The sequence below is a fragment of the Mustela lutreola genome, chromosome 2 (genome assembly GCF_030435805.1).
Source record: "Mustela lutreola isolate mMusLut2 chromosome 2, mMusLut2.pri, whole genome shotgun sequence".
In the NCBI taxonomy this organism is placed as follows: domain Eukaryota; kingdom Metazoa; phylum Chordata; class Mammalia; order Carnivora; family Mustelidae; genus Mustela; species Mustela lutreola.
The window spans coordinates 292,700-309,114 of NC_081291.1; the positions used below are offsets into that span (position 1 = coordinate 292,700).

The 16,415-nt window shown below is 66.2% G+C and overlaps 2 protein-coding genes and 1 long non-coding RNA gene across 7 annotated transcripts in view; 2 read left to right on the forward strand and 1 right to left on the reverse strand.

Moving 5' to 3' along the window:
* The window catches only part of BSG (basigin (Ok blood group)), a 60,544-nt gene extending 55,032 nt beyond the window's left edge, over positions 1 to 5,512 (forward strand). The window contains exon 8 of the mRNA XM_059159138.1: positions 5,500 to 5,512. The gene's annotated coding sequence lies outside the window, so the exon portion shown is untranslated. The remainder of the gene's footprint in view (positions 1 to 5,499) is intronic.
* On the reverse strand, positions 12 to 10,325 carry RNF126 (ring finger protein 126). 3 transcript variants are annotated; one of them, XM_059159136.1, is made up of 9 exons: positions 10,167 to 10,325; positions 3,269 to 3,327; positions 2,946 to 3,009; positions 2,457 to 2,701; positions 1,534 to 1,602; positions 1,390 to 1,459; positions 789 to 882; positions 582 to 697; positions 12 to 443 (listed from the first exon to the last, which is right to left on the reverse strand). In XM_059159136.1, exons 1-9 carry the CDS (start codon positions 10,239 to 10,241, stop codon positions 438 to 440), a joined length of 798 nt encoding a protein of 265 aa, XP_059015119.1. In that variant the 5' UTR covers positions 10,242 to 10,325; the 3' UTR covers positions 12 to 437. The 3 variants fall into 3 exon arrangements, with proteins under 3 accessions (XP_059015119.1, XP_059015116.1, XP_059015117.1); XM_059159133.1 differs by having other exon boundaries at positions 12 to 507; positions 10,167 to 10,324; XM_059159134.1 differs by lacking the exon at positions 10,167 to 10,325 and adding an exon at positions 5,787 to 5,860 and having other exon boundaries at positions 12 to 507; positions 3,228 to 3,327.
* A 103-nt stretch (positions 10,326 to 10,428) lies between these two features.
* LOC131823158 (uncharacterized) lies at positions 10,429 to 14,805 on the forward strand. Of its 3 annotated transcripts, none has more exons than XR_009350504.1 (3): positions 10,437 to 11,343; positions 11,809 to 12,877; positions 13,113 to 14,805. It is a non-coding gene; the product is annotated as an uncharacterized LOC131823158 (long non-coding RNA). The 3 variants fall into 3 exon arrangements; XR_009350503.1 differs by having other exon boundaries at positions 10,490 to 12,877; positions 13,113 to 13,199; positions 13,814 to 14,805; XR_009350502.1 differs by having other exon boundaries at positions 10,429 to 12,877.
* Positions 14,806 to 16,415: the final 1,610 nt, after the last annotated feature.

Consider the following 16,415-nt stretch of genomic DNA (forward strand, 5'->3'; position numbering starts at 1 on the left):
AGGGCCGCGTGTGAGCTCAAACGTCCGTTTATTTCAAAGCGGTAATAATTTAAAATTATAAAAACCTTTCCGCCGCTGCTGTGTGGAGGGTGAGGTTAGAGACAGATGGGTGGGGGAGCTGGGGACGCCCCCAGGGGTGCCGTGTGCCCAGGCCCCTGTGCCAGATGCCAGCCTGGAGGCGGCGGTGCTCCGAGTCTCTGCCCGCGGCGGGGGTGGGCGGTGTGGGAGCCAAGGCAGGTGGGGCACCTCCAGGCTCCGGCTCCGTGGTGCCCCCCTGCCCCGGCCACTGCCCCACAGGGCCCGGTGCGGGTGGGGTCCTGTGCTCACTCTGGGGGCCGGCCGGAGGGAGGCGGGGGCTCAGGAGTTGCCGGCCGGGTTCTCGTTGCTCGGCGAGCTGGAGGACGAGGAGGACGAGGAGGACGAGAAGCTCACGCCGGTCAGGCCTGGGGGGTTGGTGGCTGTGTTCTGTCCCGTGAGACTTTTCCGGCACACAGGGCAGCTGTCGTGCTTGGTGGGGACACGGGGGGGAGGGGTCAGAGGCGGAGCACACGGGGGACCCCCAAGCCGCGGCCCCCGCTCACCTGCTGCAGCCAGGGCACGATGCAGCCGTCGTGGAAGAGATGACTGCAGGGCAGCTGCCGCACGCGCTCCCCCAGCCCGTAGTCGTCTTTGCACACGGGGCACTCCAGCCCGGAGCCTGCGGGACGAGAGCCCGTGAGCGCCCCCAGGGCACTGCTGAGGGGGCAGTGCCAGGGAGGGAAAGCCGCCCAGCGGCCGAGACTACGCACCTACATGTTCCTCAGTGACGGGGACGGTGGGGAGGGCCTGGATTTTCTCTTTGTCTGCAGGCGGGGGGCCTGTGTTTTCAAACTGATTGAGGAGCTGAAAGACAAGAGGCCAGAGTGCCGGGAGCTCGGCAGGCAGGCGCGGCCCGTCGCCCCGCGGGGCTCTGAAATGCAAGGCTGAGCTACCTGCAAGAGCACCAAGGCTGTGTCTGTTCAGGTCCCCGCCCCCCCCCACAAAGCTGAGCCCCACGCTCCTCCCCACCCGTCTGTGCGTCCAGTCAGGGTCACTCGGCACCCAGGGCGACCCCTCCTGGCACCGGGGGTCCCGCCCAGGCGCTGGATCCTGCCCTGACCAAGCGCCACAGCCTCCCCAGTGCAAGCCCTCACAAGGCCCACCAGGGTCACGGGGACCACCCCATCCCAAGGACAGCTCAGGACTCCGTGGAGGTCCACGTGGGGCACCCCAGCCCCAGGATGGGAGTTATGGAGAACTGGGGAGCAGGGCATCCCCACCAGGAACCCTTTCATCCTCTGGTAGCCTTGTCCTCAGCAGAAGGAAAGATGGTGACACCCCGGTGCCCACCTCAGGCACCCCACCCTGTACCTGCGTGATGATGGCATCCAGGCCGTTGGCCCCCCAGGCGTAGTCCATCGGATTTGAGTGCAGGACGCCCCTGGGCAGAGAGGTCTGGGGTTCAAGTGGCGGAGGGGCCGGACAGGGCGCTAGGGGACCCACCCACCTACTCACCAAGGGCCCAGGCCCAGGCTGGGGATGCTGGCCGGGGTGATGATGCCATTAACCAGCTGCTGGATGATCCTGGAACAGAGCAGGCGGCCAGGCCTGCGGTCAGCACCCACCCGAGGGTGGCCCGGGCAGCATCTGTGAGCACCCACCACACCTGCTCCCCACGCGACAAGCCAGGGTGCATCCCAGAGGTTCCCGGCCCTGCCGTTCCCAGCAGCTCCGAAACATGCCGGCTGAGGGGTGGCAAAGCCTGGGCCTGGGGGAGCCAGGCAGGTCCCAGACGCCGGACACCAGGGTCATCGGCGTAGCCCAGGCTGTGTCCCGGGCTGGATTCCAACAGAGCAGAGCACGCCAGGGCTGCCCGTGCATCTGAGCCCAGCTTAAGTGACACAACGCGAGTCTGCACTTGGCCAAGTCCCCACTAGGAATCTCCTGAGAAGCCCGGCCCACGGAGGAATGTTCTCTTGTCAGCCCCGTCCTTCAGAACACGCCCCGGCCCACAGGGAAGCCGCCCTGGTACCATGGACGGAGCTCCAGGCTCCACTGAGGAACCGCCCTGGGAGACAAGGACCTGAGTGGGAACCACGCCCCTGCCAGGTGAGCATCCGGGAAGGGGGCGTGGGGGAGAGGCAGGGACCCCATCAAAGGGCCCTCGGTGCTGTCCAGTTCTCGCCCGTCCTCAGGCCCTTGGGCCACACTTCCGGGCCCCTGTCTGCACCCCCCCAGCAGGGTGCGCTGAGGCAAAATCTGCCTGGACGTGCTGGGGACCGCCCTGCCCGGAGGTCAGCCCCAGAGCTAGTATCCACCCCTCTGCGCCCACAGACCCTTCCGGAAGGGCCGATGGTCGGTCCGCCTGCGCTGGGATGGGGCAGGCTTCAAGACTCCCCCAAGCATCCCGCCCGCCGGCTACCCCCCAGGGGCCTCACCCTTCCAGCGTGGGGACGCCTTCGTGCCGGCCGGTGGCCCGCCGTGCAGTGAGGCGGGCGCGGGGCTGTCGGGCGCCATACCGGTGCCGGGAGTGCTGCTCTCTCTCCCGCCGGCTCTCGGGGTCCCTGCCCTCATCGGCCTGCACCCCGGGGGGGAACGTGGGAATCTCGAAGCTGTCGTCAAAGATGCCGAAAGCAAACTGGCCGTAGCCCTGCGGCAGCGTGAACAGGTGCTGGTCCACGTTCTGCGGGGGAAGGGCCGTGGTCACAGGCCGGGCCCCTGAGCTGCCACCTGGGAGCCCAGGCGTCCTCCACGCACCGTGGGGTGTTGCCCCGACCCAGGGCTCTGGGGGATGGGGACACGCTGGGGGGGCCTGGCGTGTGTGGGAGGAAGGCGGAAGGTCAGGCCCGGCAGTCAAGGGTCAGGTGGACGAGGGAGGGCCGGGTGGCTGCCTGCAGGAAAGGCGCACGACCTGGGGCCGGACTCACCTCAAATGACGGCCTGCTCTGGTCTGGGGGTGCCGTGGAGGGGGCGGACCCATTTTCTGTACTCCTGGGAGGACGGAGGCAAGTCAGCACCAGGGGTGTCCCAGCAGGGCTCAGGGCTGCGATACCCCTCCGAAGCCCTGCCCGTGCCCCAGGTCAGGAAGTGGAGGCTGACTCCCCAACATCCCCCGCCTGCCTGCCACAGCCCGTCCAGACTCTCCCCGCCCAGAACAGAACCAGCATTCGGCGCAGCACCCCGTGTCCCAGCCACAACCCCGCCCGCACCCCGAGGGTGGTCCGGCCAGCGTGCACCCGGCCTGCGTCACCTGGTTTCTTCTGGAAGCTCCTCGATAAAGCCAGACTCGCATCTGGGGCAGATGTAATCCTGCAGAGGAGAGGGCATGTGAGCGCCGTCTCGGGGCCCCTGCCCCGGGCTGAGCTAGCGGGACCCCCCCGCCTCTAGCCGTGGCACACAGCAGAAGCTCCAGGCACACCTGGGAAGGTGCCCCAGGCCAGCGTCAGAACTGGCAGAGGCCCCGCCGGGTGGCCCTGGCGAGGGCATGAGCACAGACCCCCATCAGCCACAGCGACGACCTCTGTGTCTCCATGACTAGTGACCCCTGCACCTGCTGCCCCTCGTGCCGGTGAGGCCCAGGCTCCTAGGTCACCTCCTGCCATCCCACAGTCCATCAGCCCACGCTCCTCAGGATCACAGAAGTCATTTCAAGGTCTCCACTCACCCACATCAGCTGTTAAAGGCTCTGACAAGGCCTGTAACAGGCCAGCTGCTGTGGGCCCACTGAGCAGTTCCCGACTTAGACCGAAAACATTCTATGAGCACCTCTCCCCACCACGTGCACAGAGAGGCCTCTGTACCAAGCTCTGGAAGGGTCGCAGGAGTGACCGTAGGGCCCCAGGACTATGGAGGCCTCAACAGTCCGAGTTCCAGGATGGGGGCACCTAAGGTGGGAAGTACCACCCAGGGACAGGGACCAGCCTGTGGACATCCATAGTGGCATTTCTGGAACATTCCAGTAGCCCCCGCACGGGGCCCGTGACCCCATTCCCAGTGGCACACCCCCTTCCCACCTCTGGCCCACGGGTGCTGTCCCGACTGGAGAGTGAGGGACTGGCCCCAGGGGAGCCACGGGCACAGGTGGGAGGCCAGGCCCCTCTGTCAGGGCCGCGGGAGCCATCACAGCACAGGCCACGTCCCCTCACCTTCCTGGACGCCACAAGCAAAGGGGGCCCCAAAGGAGTGTCTGAGCCAGATGGAAAGAAGCTGCACAGGCCACAGGAGCTGGTGTCCAGGACCCACACAGACCCTAACAGCTCAACAACAGAACCACAAACCACCCAGTGCAAAAATGGCCAAAGAACCAAAACAGGCAGTTCTCCAAAGACACAAGGGCAGCAGGACGCCGGCAGGACGCCCACCCTGTCGGGAGCAGGAAAATGCCAACCAGAGCCGGGGAGACGCCACGTCACGGCCCCCCGGACAGCCCGACCCCGACACGCAGTGACAAGTGCCGGCCAGGACGTGCGGACGTCACTGGCGGGGACGTGACGCAGGACCGTCTCTTCGGAAACAGTCCCGCAGCTGCTCGGACAGTTGCACACGGACTCACGCGACGACCCTGCGAGTCCACGGCTGCGTACGTGGCCGAGACACACGGAAACACACGTCCCACCAAACCCTAAGTGCACGTCCACAGCGACACGACTCACGGCAGCCAAAAGGTGGTGACGAGCACAGTGTCCCCGCACAGGTGGATGTAGCCCACCCACATGCGGGAGTGTCCCTGGCCCCAGCAGGAGCGAGGCCCCCACGCCCCGCCCTGGGGACAGACCCCAAGCCCACAACACAGAGAAGGAACCAGACACAGGAGGCCGCACGGGGTGTCCACGCATGTGACACGTCCAGACCAGGCTCCTCCACGGGCGGGAAGGGGACTCGTGGGGGCCCAGGGGCTGGGGCAGGGGATGGCAGATGGGAACACGGTTTCCTCGGGGCTGATGGAAAGTTCTGGGTACAGGGCTCCTGAGCACACAGGAAACACCGGAGAGCACGCCGTGAGCAGGTGGGTCATACGTCAACGAAGCCGTGAGAAGGAGCACGGATGGCAGGGACGTGGGGGCACTGGGCAGCTTGTGGCACAGGGAGCGAGCAGCCCTCAGGGTGCGGGCTCTCACTGCCCGGCAGAGCCTCTAGGGGAGGGAGGGTCAGCACGCAGGCTGGTGGGGCTGCCGGTGTCTGTGGCTGGCCTCGGTTAGGACGCCCGGACCCAAACCATGGCTTGGCACGGCCACGTCACAGTACCAGGCGTCACCCAGGGCTGCTTCGGCTCAGGGTGGGCAGGAAGGTCCAGGCTCTCTCTGCACCCTGCCGGAGCCCACCCGCCCCACCCCCGCCCTCCGGCTGAGCCGGAAACCAGGCCTGCGTCCGCTGTCACCAGGTGGGAAGGCCAGGGAGGGCCTTTGTGAGAAGCTGCCGCCCCCTCCCCTCGGAGCGCGGCCACTCCCACCTCCACGGCTGCCCCCCGCCTGGCCCCCTCCCCGGCCGGCCTCAGAGTGTCTGCTGCCTCAGCCCAAACCGCGCAGCCCGACCTGCTGCAGAACAGGCAGCCCCTCCTCCCGCCGCGAGGCTTGGGGCGCTCCTGAGCGTCCCCGGGGGGCACAAGCCCCTCACCCCACTCTCTGCTCGCCACGCTGCCCGGCGTCAGCTCAGGACAGGCCGGCCGGCCGCTCGGCTGCCCTGCCCCCACCAGTCCACCTCCGCCTGCCCTCTCTTCTCACGGCCTGCACACCGTCCCCTTCGCCAGAGCGTTCTTCCCGGATAGCTACCTGGCTTGCCCCCGCTCGGAAGTCGGGTCTCTGCTCAAACGTCACCTCCTGGCTGCAAGCCTCGGTCTCCCCACCTGTAAATGGAGGATGGCCTCAACCCTAGGGCTCTGAGATCCGGCAGCCACCGAGGACCAGAGGGCTAGCTGCTGGCCGTGGTCAGGGCCCTGCCTCAGCGCTCTCCAGCCCCGCGCAAGCCCCACGGCTGAATCCAGGTTGGCCTAAGCCGGGGGCCCCCTAAGATGTCAGGCAGGACTCCAGCCTCTGCCTATAGGCAGCGAGGAAGGGACCAGATCTGGGGGTGTCCCCGTGCCCTCCTCCTCCAAGGGCACACCCCAGAGACCTTTGTTCAACCTGCGCAGCCAACAGCAGACGCCTGCAACCCAGCAAGGACACCCTGGATGGAGTGCCCGCCGCCACGGGGCAGAGCCTGCCCCTCCAGCCTGGGTCCAGGGGGTGGCAGCCCCAGGCTCCCAGCCCTCACCTGTGAGCCCCCATCACTGACCCATGGCTCCTCACGGTGAAGCAGTGACCTCTCCCCCTTGGAGGAGGGGCCCACCCCAGCACCATCGCCAACAGCGGTGGCCGGAGCACGGACAGGACGGACACTCAATCCAGAGCGCCCTGCTCCTGTGCTCAGCCCCCACGACGTGCCTCGGAGGTGCGACTCAGCCCCTCCTCCGTGACGGGGAGGACACGCGGGTGCAGACGCGGGACTGACCTGCCCAGGTCGCCCAGGTCAGCTGGGACGGCCCTCGGGAACAGCACCGGCCGCCCTGCCTTTACGACCTCCTTCACAGCATGGCCAGGCCAGGCCCCACAGGATGGTCTGCTCTAGGGTGACGCTGGGCTCTGGGGGCCGGGCCCCTCGGGGCCCCCTGCAGGACCCACAACTCCAGGTGCAGTGCAGACGCACCACAGGGACACAGACTCAGGCCCAAACACAGCCCCGCGTCCCAGCCTGTGCCCCACCAGCCCACGGACCTCAGGAGCCACCTGCTGCCCCACGCAGCTGTTCTCAGCAGTCACTGGGCGGAGGGACCTGCCCAGACCCCATAGGAAAGGAGACCCTGCCCCCTCACCACTGCCCAGCCCCCCTGCCCTTTCTTCTTGCGCTCTGAGCAGCGGCCACCACGGCCCACGTCCACACCCCATCTGCCTCCGAGCGTCTGGGAGCGCCGTGCACACCGCTGGACGCCCGGGTGCAGAGCCGTATCACGACCCGGCCGTGGGGGAGGCCTGCTGGGAGCCGAAGATGTGCACACACAGCCCAGCACTCGCTTCCCCCCAGGGTCCCCATGCCCACCTTCCTCCGTCTTCCCAGGGTGCTTCAGACCCACGGCTAGCCGGGAGCCTATACGACAGGACAGTGTGCCCACTGCGCTGGGGGTGTCCCCTCGCTTCAGCTGCCACATGGCTCAGAGGCCTGGGGTGCCCTAGGGCGCGGCTCACCCCGGCACCCAGCCACCTCCTTGGGGCTCAGCCTGCTTCTGCCCCTGCTGACTTCAGAGCCTGAGCAAACATCAGCCCTCTTCGGGGCTGCAGGGTGGGGTCCACGTTCCCCGGGAAGTCAGGGCCCCCTAGGCATCTCCGGGGCCCGACGTCCACTCCATGCTCCGCGAGTCCAGCAAGCCACTGGAGTCAGTTCCACCCTTAACCTGCCCAGGGCCCCGGTTTCTGCAGCTGCAAACGGACAGCTCACCACGGGCAGGGCCCCACACGGCTGTCAGGTGGCCAGAGGGCCCAGAATGAAGCCACATGGTGCCCAGGAGGCAGGCCCAGCCCCAGGGCTCTGTGGGGAGGACTCCACTCATTCTGCTGAAACCTGAAGGCCAGGACGTCTCCAGACCCCCCAGGAGCAAGCAGTGGCCGCGTGAAGAGCGCGAGGGCAGCCTGGCTCTCCGCGCCCCGGCACCCCTGCAGGCCCGCTCTCCGTCCGGGCACGCACTCAGGGCATCTCCGAGAAGGAAAGCGGTCGCCGTCAACGAGACAGGGGAGAGAGGGCCACCTGCCGCAGGGAGCTCAGGGCGTGACGACCCCACGATGCCGCCTGCTCTGTCCACCCGGTGGGACTTCCCGGAAGCCCTGCAGACGCCGGGCACAGCCAGGCTCTGCCCTCAGGGGCGCCACGTCCACAGCCCTGCAATCACGTCCACCCAAGCCGGCACCCCCGCTGCATCCCGAGCGCGGCCTTCTCCTGGGAAGGATCGAGTCCAGGCTTGTGCGCCAGCCTCAGAGGCCTTCAAGCCAGCCGGCCTGTCTGGTTCCTGCTCCCACATGCCCTGCCCCAGCGAGGCCGCCGCTGTCCCTGTGCACCCCGCGGGTCAGGGCCGGCACTCCTCCACACGACGCGCTTCCACTGGACCCCACAGGGCGGACACAGGTTAGCTCCTCAAACCCGTCTCGCAGGCCAAGAAACAGAGGTCCAGGGAGTGGAGTGCCTTGCCCGGAGCCACACGGTGGAGACGTAGCACAGCTGGGGGCGACCTCAGCCTGATCCTGCAGAGAAGCCCCTGAGAGCAGGCACTGTCTCAGGGCCTCTGGAGGGACCTCAGCGGTGACAAAAATCCCAGGTAGGAACTGCACAAAAGCCAGGCCCCATGTGTGCAGCACACGAACCCCGGGCCACCTTCCCCTGCTACGACGTCGACGGAGCCTGCGTTTCCGCCCCCTGCGTGCCCCGCGTGCCCCCGCGGATCAACGGCCGGTCGCCTGCGCCTGCGCCACGTGGAACCCTACCCAGGCCCGCGAGCAGGCACGTCCTCACCGTTCCTGGCTGTGACAGAACCTGCCAGCGTCCTAACCAAATATCTGCCAATCACGCATCCCACACGGCCTCTCTGCCCAGCCTGTGAACTCTGAGGACGAAGGCCAAGGGTATCTCCACACCACTGGATTCCGTGCTTAGGAAGGTCCTCACCAGCCCCATGACAACTACAAAAGGTCAGGGTCCTCCAGGTCCAAGGCCACAGGGCCAGGCGGTGGCCACACCTGGCCAGGACCCAGGCTCTGGGAGGTGCTGGCCCCAGGGAGAGAGGCCCAGGGCGGACAGCTGTGCAGACCGCCCGGCCCCACCACAAAGCAGGCCCCTGTGGGGGAAGCCCGAGACCCAGGGCCCGTGGCGGGGCTGCAGGCCATTAGGCCAGGCCGGCAAGCCGTCAGGGGACCAGTGCCTTCCCACCCTGGTCGAGAGAGACGCGGAGCCGGGGCTGCAGAGCTGAAGAGGCAGAAGCGGGACTTCCGGGGGGGGGGGGGCAGGCGCAGGCCGGTCCGCTCGGCTCCCCCAGGGGTCCACATCTGAGGGCACCTTTTATTCTCCCTTCCCCGGAGGAGGGAGACCCTCGCCTCTGGAAGCCACACCTCCCTACCCTTCCCAGGCTCGGGGGCGCAGACACTGCGCGCTCCAAACCCCGACTTGAGCCCACTTTCCTCCTCTGTGGCCGGGAGGACACCGACAGACCCCTCGCCCTGGCCCCTCTCCCAGGGGTGCTCACGGCTGGAAAGGCGGACCCCAGCCCGCCTCCGATAGGGGAACAGCCTCCACCCGCCAGCCGGGCCGCTGCGGAGACGAAGTGCCAGGAGGGCAGGGAGCGGTGCTCCGTAGCCGCTGACACCGACCCCGCACCTCCCTCTGCCTGCCCCGCGGGATCGGCCAGGGCCAGCGTCGGGGCCGCGGCCGGCCTGAGCTTCCCAGGGTTTCCCCTTCGGCACCCGCCGAGGAGGAGAGAGTGGGACCAGGCCGCCGCCCGGGCCGGCGGGGGGACACGGCTCCCACCCGGGACCTCCGCGATGAGGAGTCTGGGAACCCGCACCTTCAGCAAGCTGCCCCTGCCGCACCGCGCGGCTGCGGGAACGCGGGCCTCAGCGAGCAGAGAGCAACACCCGGCCCCAGGCCGGCCTCCGCGCCCCCGCCCCGAGCTCCAGGGAAGCTCGGAAACGCAGGCCCGCGGCCCCGAGAGCCGCCCGGGGCAGCTGTCAGGCCGGGCGCAGGTCCACCGCCTGCCCGGCCCTTCGCGACCCCGGGAAGGCGGGCGGGAGGGCTGCGGCGGGCGGCCCGCAGCCAGGCGCCCGCAGCGCCGACCACGCGCGCCGGGAACGGCCCCCGGGGCCCCCCGCCTCTCTCCTGCCGGGCGGCGCGCCGAGCGCGGGTCACGCGGCCTCCGCGGGCCTCAGTTTCCCCAGCAGGGACCGAGGGGCCTGCGGGGCGGGAGGCCGCGCTTCTGGGGTCATCGGCCCCGTAGCGCCCCCGGCGGCGGACCCCGCCTCCTGGCCCTCCGCAGAGACCCGGGCCGACGCCTCTCGGGCCTCAGTTTCCCCGTCGGAGCCCGCTCGCCGCAGGCCGAGAGCGAGCGCTCCCGCCCGCCGCCCCGGCCCGGGCCTCACCGGCAGGCGCGGCACGATCTCGACCGAGCAGCAGTGGCAGAAGTACCGTCCGGGGTGCGGCGACGCCTCGGCCATGGCCACTGCCGCCTCCTCCGCGCCGCCCGCCCCCCGCGCGGCGCCCGCCGCCGGCCGTTTGCTGCTCCCTTGCCGGCCGACGCGCCCGCGCACGCACACGCACACGCACGGCACGCACGGCACGCACGGCACGCACGGCGTGGGGTGGGGAGCGCGCGGGAGCGAGGCGGGCGGCGCGCGCGGCAGGCGCGGGCCCGGACAACGGGGGCCGCCGAGGGACAAACTCAGCGCGGGCGCCTTTCGCGCGGGGCTCCGGGCGGCCTCGACGACCAGGGGCGGGGGCCCGGGGCGGGGGCTCGGGAGGGGCGGGCGCCGAGTCTCCCTGGCAACCCGGATCGGGGAGCGGCTGGGGGCGAGGCCCGGCTGTGAGCGGCGAGGAGGCCGAGGGGCGGGCCATGCCTGGGCTGGGGGCGAGCCCCTGCGCTCCGGAACAGGCCGTCGCTTTCACTTCCCTAGTGGCGTCTCCCACCGCCGCGCCCGCCCTTCTGTCCCCTCGCCGTGCTCGCTGGTGCGGGGTGCCGGGCGCGCTCCCACCTCCGGCCCTTTGCACTGGCTGTGCCCCTTGGCGGGTGCCCCCCAGACACCGGCGTGGCTTTCTTCTCGCTTTTCTCCAGTCTTTGCTCAAATGTGTCACCTGCCGGGACGCCTTTCTCAATAGCACTTCTTTCCACCTGATCAACTGTAGGGCCGGCTCCACAGAAGGGACGCCTGTGTCTCGTTCCCAGATGGCCTCAGGACAGCGCCTGGCGCACAGGTATTCCATAAACACTCGTGCCCTGAATGCAGAGGACAGGCCAGTTCCGGGGTCGAAGGAGGACCGCCTCCGTGCCACAGTGTGACCCACGGGATCAGGGAGTCAGGCCCGCCAGGGGTGGCCTTGTTTCTGAAAACGAAGGAAGCCTAACCCCCCCGCCCCCCGCCCCATCCCACAAAATAAGTCAGCCAAACATTCACTGTCACCCAGCACAGGCCGGGGTCGATTCTGAGGTTACGTCCAGCCCAATCATGCATTTATTGATGTACCCACTCAACAGAACATTCACTGAGCACCTGCTGCGCGCCGGACCTTGTGATGCCTGCGAGAACACAACGTGGACAGACGGTGAAAATGGCTCCGTGGCTCCAGGAGACACCGCAGTCCCATGAGACTGGGCCAGGGGCTGGGTTCCTGGGGTGGTGCTGGCTCTGCCTTGGAAGACAGACAGGGTTTCCTAGGGGAAACCAATCCTAGGGGATTTGGGCCAGGGCTCTGAGGAACGAATAGGAGTAGGTTGGAGTTGGGCTTCCCACAAAAGCACTGGAACCAAAACGGAGCCTATGTATAAAGGATCTTGAATGGCAAGAGGTTAGGGACAAGGACTTGTCTGCCAGCCAGTCTTGTCCCCCTCAAGGTCGAGGGGTGATTGCAAGGCAGGCATTCCTGCTCTGACCACTGGCATGTATGCTGGTCCCATCACTGGGAATCCAGGAAACCCCAGGTCCAGGGAAGGGCAGTTTGCTTCCGGCTTCTCATGCCCAGGCCTAGCTCATTTCACTCTACAAACACGTTCATGCTTTCATTCTGCAGAAGTCTATGAGGTATCGCCCAAGAGGCCTCAGAACCAGCAGGCCTGTGTTCTAGACCCGCCAAGCATTGCTGGCTGTGCGGCTCGAGGTGGGTCACTTCATTCTCGGTACAGATAGCACAACCTGCCTCGGGGTTCTGGGGCTGCATGAGGCTTGGAGGACACAGGGGTACCCATGGCGCCTCCCGGGTCCCCATGGGACCTTGCTGCCTGCCCTGAGTTCACCTGCCCCTAGCCCACCCCTCCCAGCCCAGCCTCACTGGTTCCCTTGGGTGGGCCCAGCTGCAGCCCACCTCAGGACCCTTGTCTGGTCATGCCCTCTGCTGGGAGTGCCCTTCCCACTGTCCCTTCTCTTTCCTTGCTTCTCCGGAGGCTGCCCCAACCCCTTCCTGAGAGGGTCCCCTCCCATACTGCACCCTGATGCCAGCACCCCCTTTCCTTCTCCTGGAGCCATCCCCTACAGCAATCCAGGAGTAGCAACGACATTGCCCTAAACCTGAGACCACGGCTCATCCTAAGTCAGTGTCCCACAGATTCTTGAATACATGAATAATTAGTGAGTCCCTGCTGGGTGCCGGCCCCTGGAACAGGAAGCAGGATTTTTTTAGGATTATATCCTAAGACCAGGAGCTCAGTAAGCAGGGTGCGGTGTTGGGAGGTGGGGAGGGGGGAGCTGAAGTTCAATCTTCTAGCAAGCACGACAACGTGAGGGCAATTGAGAAACCCCCCCCCCCCCACCTTACATTTGAGACTGAGGGCGCACATGAGTTCATGCACGAGGCCAGGACTCGAGCCCCAATCATTGGGCCTCTGTGTCCTCTGCATGGGCCCCTGCCTGCGGGCTACCCTGGAACTGGGGCATTGGAATGCCGGCTCAGGCAATGTCTGCGTATAACCCCATGGCTCTGAGGTTCTGGGGCCCTCAGGTACCCATTTTTGGCCGGGTGGCTGCCATGCTGCTGATGGGACAGATGGGAGGGTGCTCTGATGGCCTGGCACAATGAAACACAGGGGACTCCTGATGGATTTCCCAGCATTTCCTTGAAAGGTCTTGGACTGTGGATCATGGAGGTAGGTGGCACCTGGGCCCTACAGAGTCCCCCAGGACAGGGCCATGCCTCCCCCCTCCGACTTCCCACAACACAGTTGTGCTCCCCTCTTAGACACTACAGGACAAGGACAGACATCCCCTCCAACAGTCTTCCATCCCTAAAACGGGTCTCCCTCCTGCCTCTCCAGCAGTTGCCTCTGTAAAGGGCATATGTCTCGTCACTAGACCTTTGTGTGTCCCCTCCCCTCGGCCTAGAGCATCCTCTCCTTCCGCTGCCCCAGGCTGAGTCAGGAGCCTCCTGGCAGGAGCAGTCAACAACCATCGGAGCTTCCCCCTGGGCAGGTGACTCTGGCTCTTTCTGGGTTTCCTCCTGTCCCCTGGGACACAATAGCTTTCACCTCTGAGTGGGGACGATTCAGGGGGTAAGGCCTCTCCTAACCCTCTTCCAGGGTCAGCTTTTTTTTCCGGCTTTGGAGTGGGTTTTGATTTTGGGTGAGTGACCATGTTCAGAGCTTTTTTCTAGCTATTTAACTTTCCATGTGAGTGTTAGGACCTCCTCTCTGGTGGGACAATTCCGTGGAAGTTAGGACCGGAGCGGCACTCAACTTGTTGAGCTGGTAGCATTCGAGGCCCTGTCCTGGCCCGGGGAGGGGGGGGGTGGTAGGGGTGCTCAGGTACTCGCCTACTGAGGTGCAAATCAGAGGCCCTGGGGGGGTTTGGGGCCAGAGCAAGGGATTACCCACATTGCAGGCAAGAGACTAAGGCACTGAGCAGGCAGGCCACTGTCCCACTGGGCAACATTCCTCCAGGCCAACAGGCGACTTTTGCAGTTTTGGGGGTTTTCTTTTTAATCTTTTATTTGTAGTTTTTCAGTTATGTCTTTTTATCCTTTACATTTATATTTGTTGGTCTGTATTTTTTATTTCTATTTTTTCATTTGATTCATACACACCCAGGGGTACCTCCTCTACCTGAACCAACAGCACTTTACCAAACGGGGTGATCAGCACCAAAGACCCGAAGCCCAGGCCCATCTGCAGCCTCATCCACGATGGCTGCTCACCTCCACGGTTGGGTCTCGGTTCCGCATCCCGCTGGGACATTCCTTGGCCGTGCCCTTGACACAGCGGCACGGGCTCGGATCAGGCCAACGGAGCGCTCAGGCTTCCTCTTTGCGCTCCCCGTGCGGTCGCCGGGGCAAACACAGAGGGTGGGCCGGGAGCACTAACGGATGCATGAATGAGAGGAGCAGGGGACCAGGTCGCCGCCTGCGGGAGGCGGGGCCACGGGAGAAGCACCGACGGGGGGGGACCGCGCGGCGGAGGGCGGCGCGCGGTCCCGTCCCGTGGGACCTCACTGTGCGGAGCCAGCCGCCTGGCCACGGGCTTGCGCTCGTGGCTCACGCCACCCCGTGAACAGTGCCCGGCCGCCGGGGCGGGACTGCGTCCACGGTCCCCCTCTCGCAGGGGGCCCAGGGTGACAGCTTCCGGGCCGGGTCCCGCTGGCCTGGCTTCTCCTCCGGGTCGGGGGTCCCCCCACCCCCGCTCCCCTGGCGGCGGCGGGGCCAGTAGTGCCCTGCTCACCGCGACCCCCGACACTCGCGCTGTCGGCCGCAGAGGCCGCCGCAGACTCCGGATCTCCAGCGCCGCGAGCAGACGCGGCGGCGCGGCGGGACGTGCCCTAATTTGTCAGAGCGGCGAACTGGACACTGATACACCCGCTTCCGCCGGTCACGTGCGCCCTCGCCCCGCCCGCGGTCCCCCAGGCCCCGCCCCAGCAGGCTCTCTCTCCCTCCGTTGGCCAGAGCTGGGTCACATGGTCGCCTCTAAGCCAACGGCTAGCGAGGGGAGTGGCTGAGACTACGTCGATTCGTTCGGCCTATCAGCTTTCGCCTTTGGCCTGGGGGTGGGCCCTATCGTCCACCGCAAAGAACACTGCCTGCGCAGAATCTGTTCCCTTTTCAGGGAGGCGCGTGGGGGCGGCCGTGGGGGGGGGCGGGGGGCCTGGGGGCGGCGGGGGCGGGGGGCCTGGGGGCGGCGTGGAGGAGTCGCGGCCCGGGGCCTTGGCTGAGCGGAAAGGGCCTGGAACCCGGCTGGAAAGCCAGGTCTTCGTCTGAGGGCCGCGGGGCGCCGCGCGTGCCGTCGGGGGGGGGGGGGGGGGAGGGCAGCCCCAGGAAGGCGCTGACCAGGCCCGGCTCCGACCGGGCTCTCCGGGAGCGGCCGCCACGCGCGAGGCTTCGGTGGCTGCCGTGGCTGTCCGCCTCACACGCGCGGTGAGAGAGCCCGCCAGGCTCCGCTTGCCAGAGCCCTGACCGTGGCCGGTCCTCGTGCACGGCCCGCCGACCTTTCGTGGATGAGGGGTCTGTCGCAGGCCTCCTTCCGACGGAGGACGGTGGGACGAGGTGACCCTGAGAGTCCTGGGGTTACATCTTGGAGGCAAAGATGGGCACTTCCGTGTGGGTGACTCCTACAGCCCCTGCGGATCCGCAGCTCTGGGTCCTAAAGGCTCGACTTGAATAAAATGTCAGCGGGCTTAGTGAAAGCTGGTTTTGTTCACTGCAAGTGACGGACACTCGGCTTAAATGGACTTCATCTTGGGGTGGAGGAATTCAGGCACAGCGGGATCCAGGACTTCCAACCACAGTACAGGGAATTTCTGCTGCCCCTCTTGGCTCAGTGTCCCGCTGGCCTGGCTTCTCCCTGGCCCTTGGTAGGAGCCACCAGCAGCTCCAGGCTCACACCCCTCCAGCTCAGGCAGGAAGTGAGTATCTCTTTCCCAGAAAAGAAAAATCTCAGACTTGACTCCTCCTGGTTTGCTGAATGCTAGATGACCCTAATTGGTTCAGCCTGGGTTGCTGCCCACTCCAGGGATCCTTCGGGTTGGGAGCACAGGAGGTGATTACTCCAAGGAAAATCTGATTACTCCAAGAGGGGCCATGCCAGCCGCAAGTCTGGGGGCTGGCCATCATTGTCCAGTTCGGAATAGGAGGGCCTTGCCCCACAGCTCAGCACATGGGTCCTAGAATCTTGCTTATCTGGTACTGATGCCATGCCCCAAAACGGGGGCGCTTTGTGATGGCCAGAAAGTCACTTTCCTTCCTCCACCTTCTGTATAATGGAAGCCTGTCTCACGGCATCATGGTGAGTGGCAAAGAAAACTCATCAGGCATCTCCCCTGGACAAACACCTATCTGCTAATCAATAAGTATCTGTACACACATGTCCGCCCCTGCTGTGCACCATGCACTGTCCCTAGCCTCCTGGCTGGAATTGGCAGTAACGGGATTTGTGCCCATTTTACAGATGAGAAAATGGGGCACAGAGAGGTCCCACGTAGTCTGGCCAAGGTGCAGGTCCTGTACCAGGCTTCCACCAGAAGGGTCCTTCCCCCTGCGGGCCCAGGGTCACCTCCTTGCAGGCCCCACAGCCTTGCTGCTCCCAGGGCCTCTGCTCTGCCGCCTGCCTTCTGCTTGTGTTCACGCCTTGTTTGTGTCCAGCCGGCAGGGACCCTATCGCTGTGGCACTAGGCCCAATGTAGACAGCCTGCCTGCTGCTTCTG

Excerpts from the sequence above, each read along its gene's own strand:
- RNF126 (XM_059159133.1), bottom strand. The coding sequence starts at position 10,241 with ATGGCCGAGGCGTCGCCGCACCCCGGACGGTACTTCTGCCACTGCTGC. Across the intron at positions 1,460-1,533 it reads AGCCTGGGCCTGGGCCCTTG|GGGCGTCCTGCACTCAAATC; the intron begins GTGAGTAGGTGG and ends CTCTCTGCCCAG. Across the intron at positions 698-788 it reads CGTCACTGAGGAACATGTAG|GCTCCGGGCTGGAGTGCCCC; the intron begins GTGCGTAGTCTC and ends CTCGTCCCGCAG.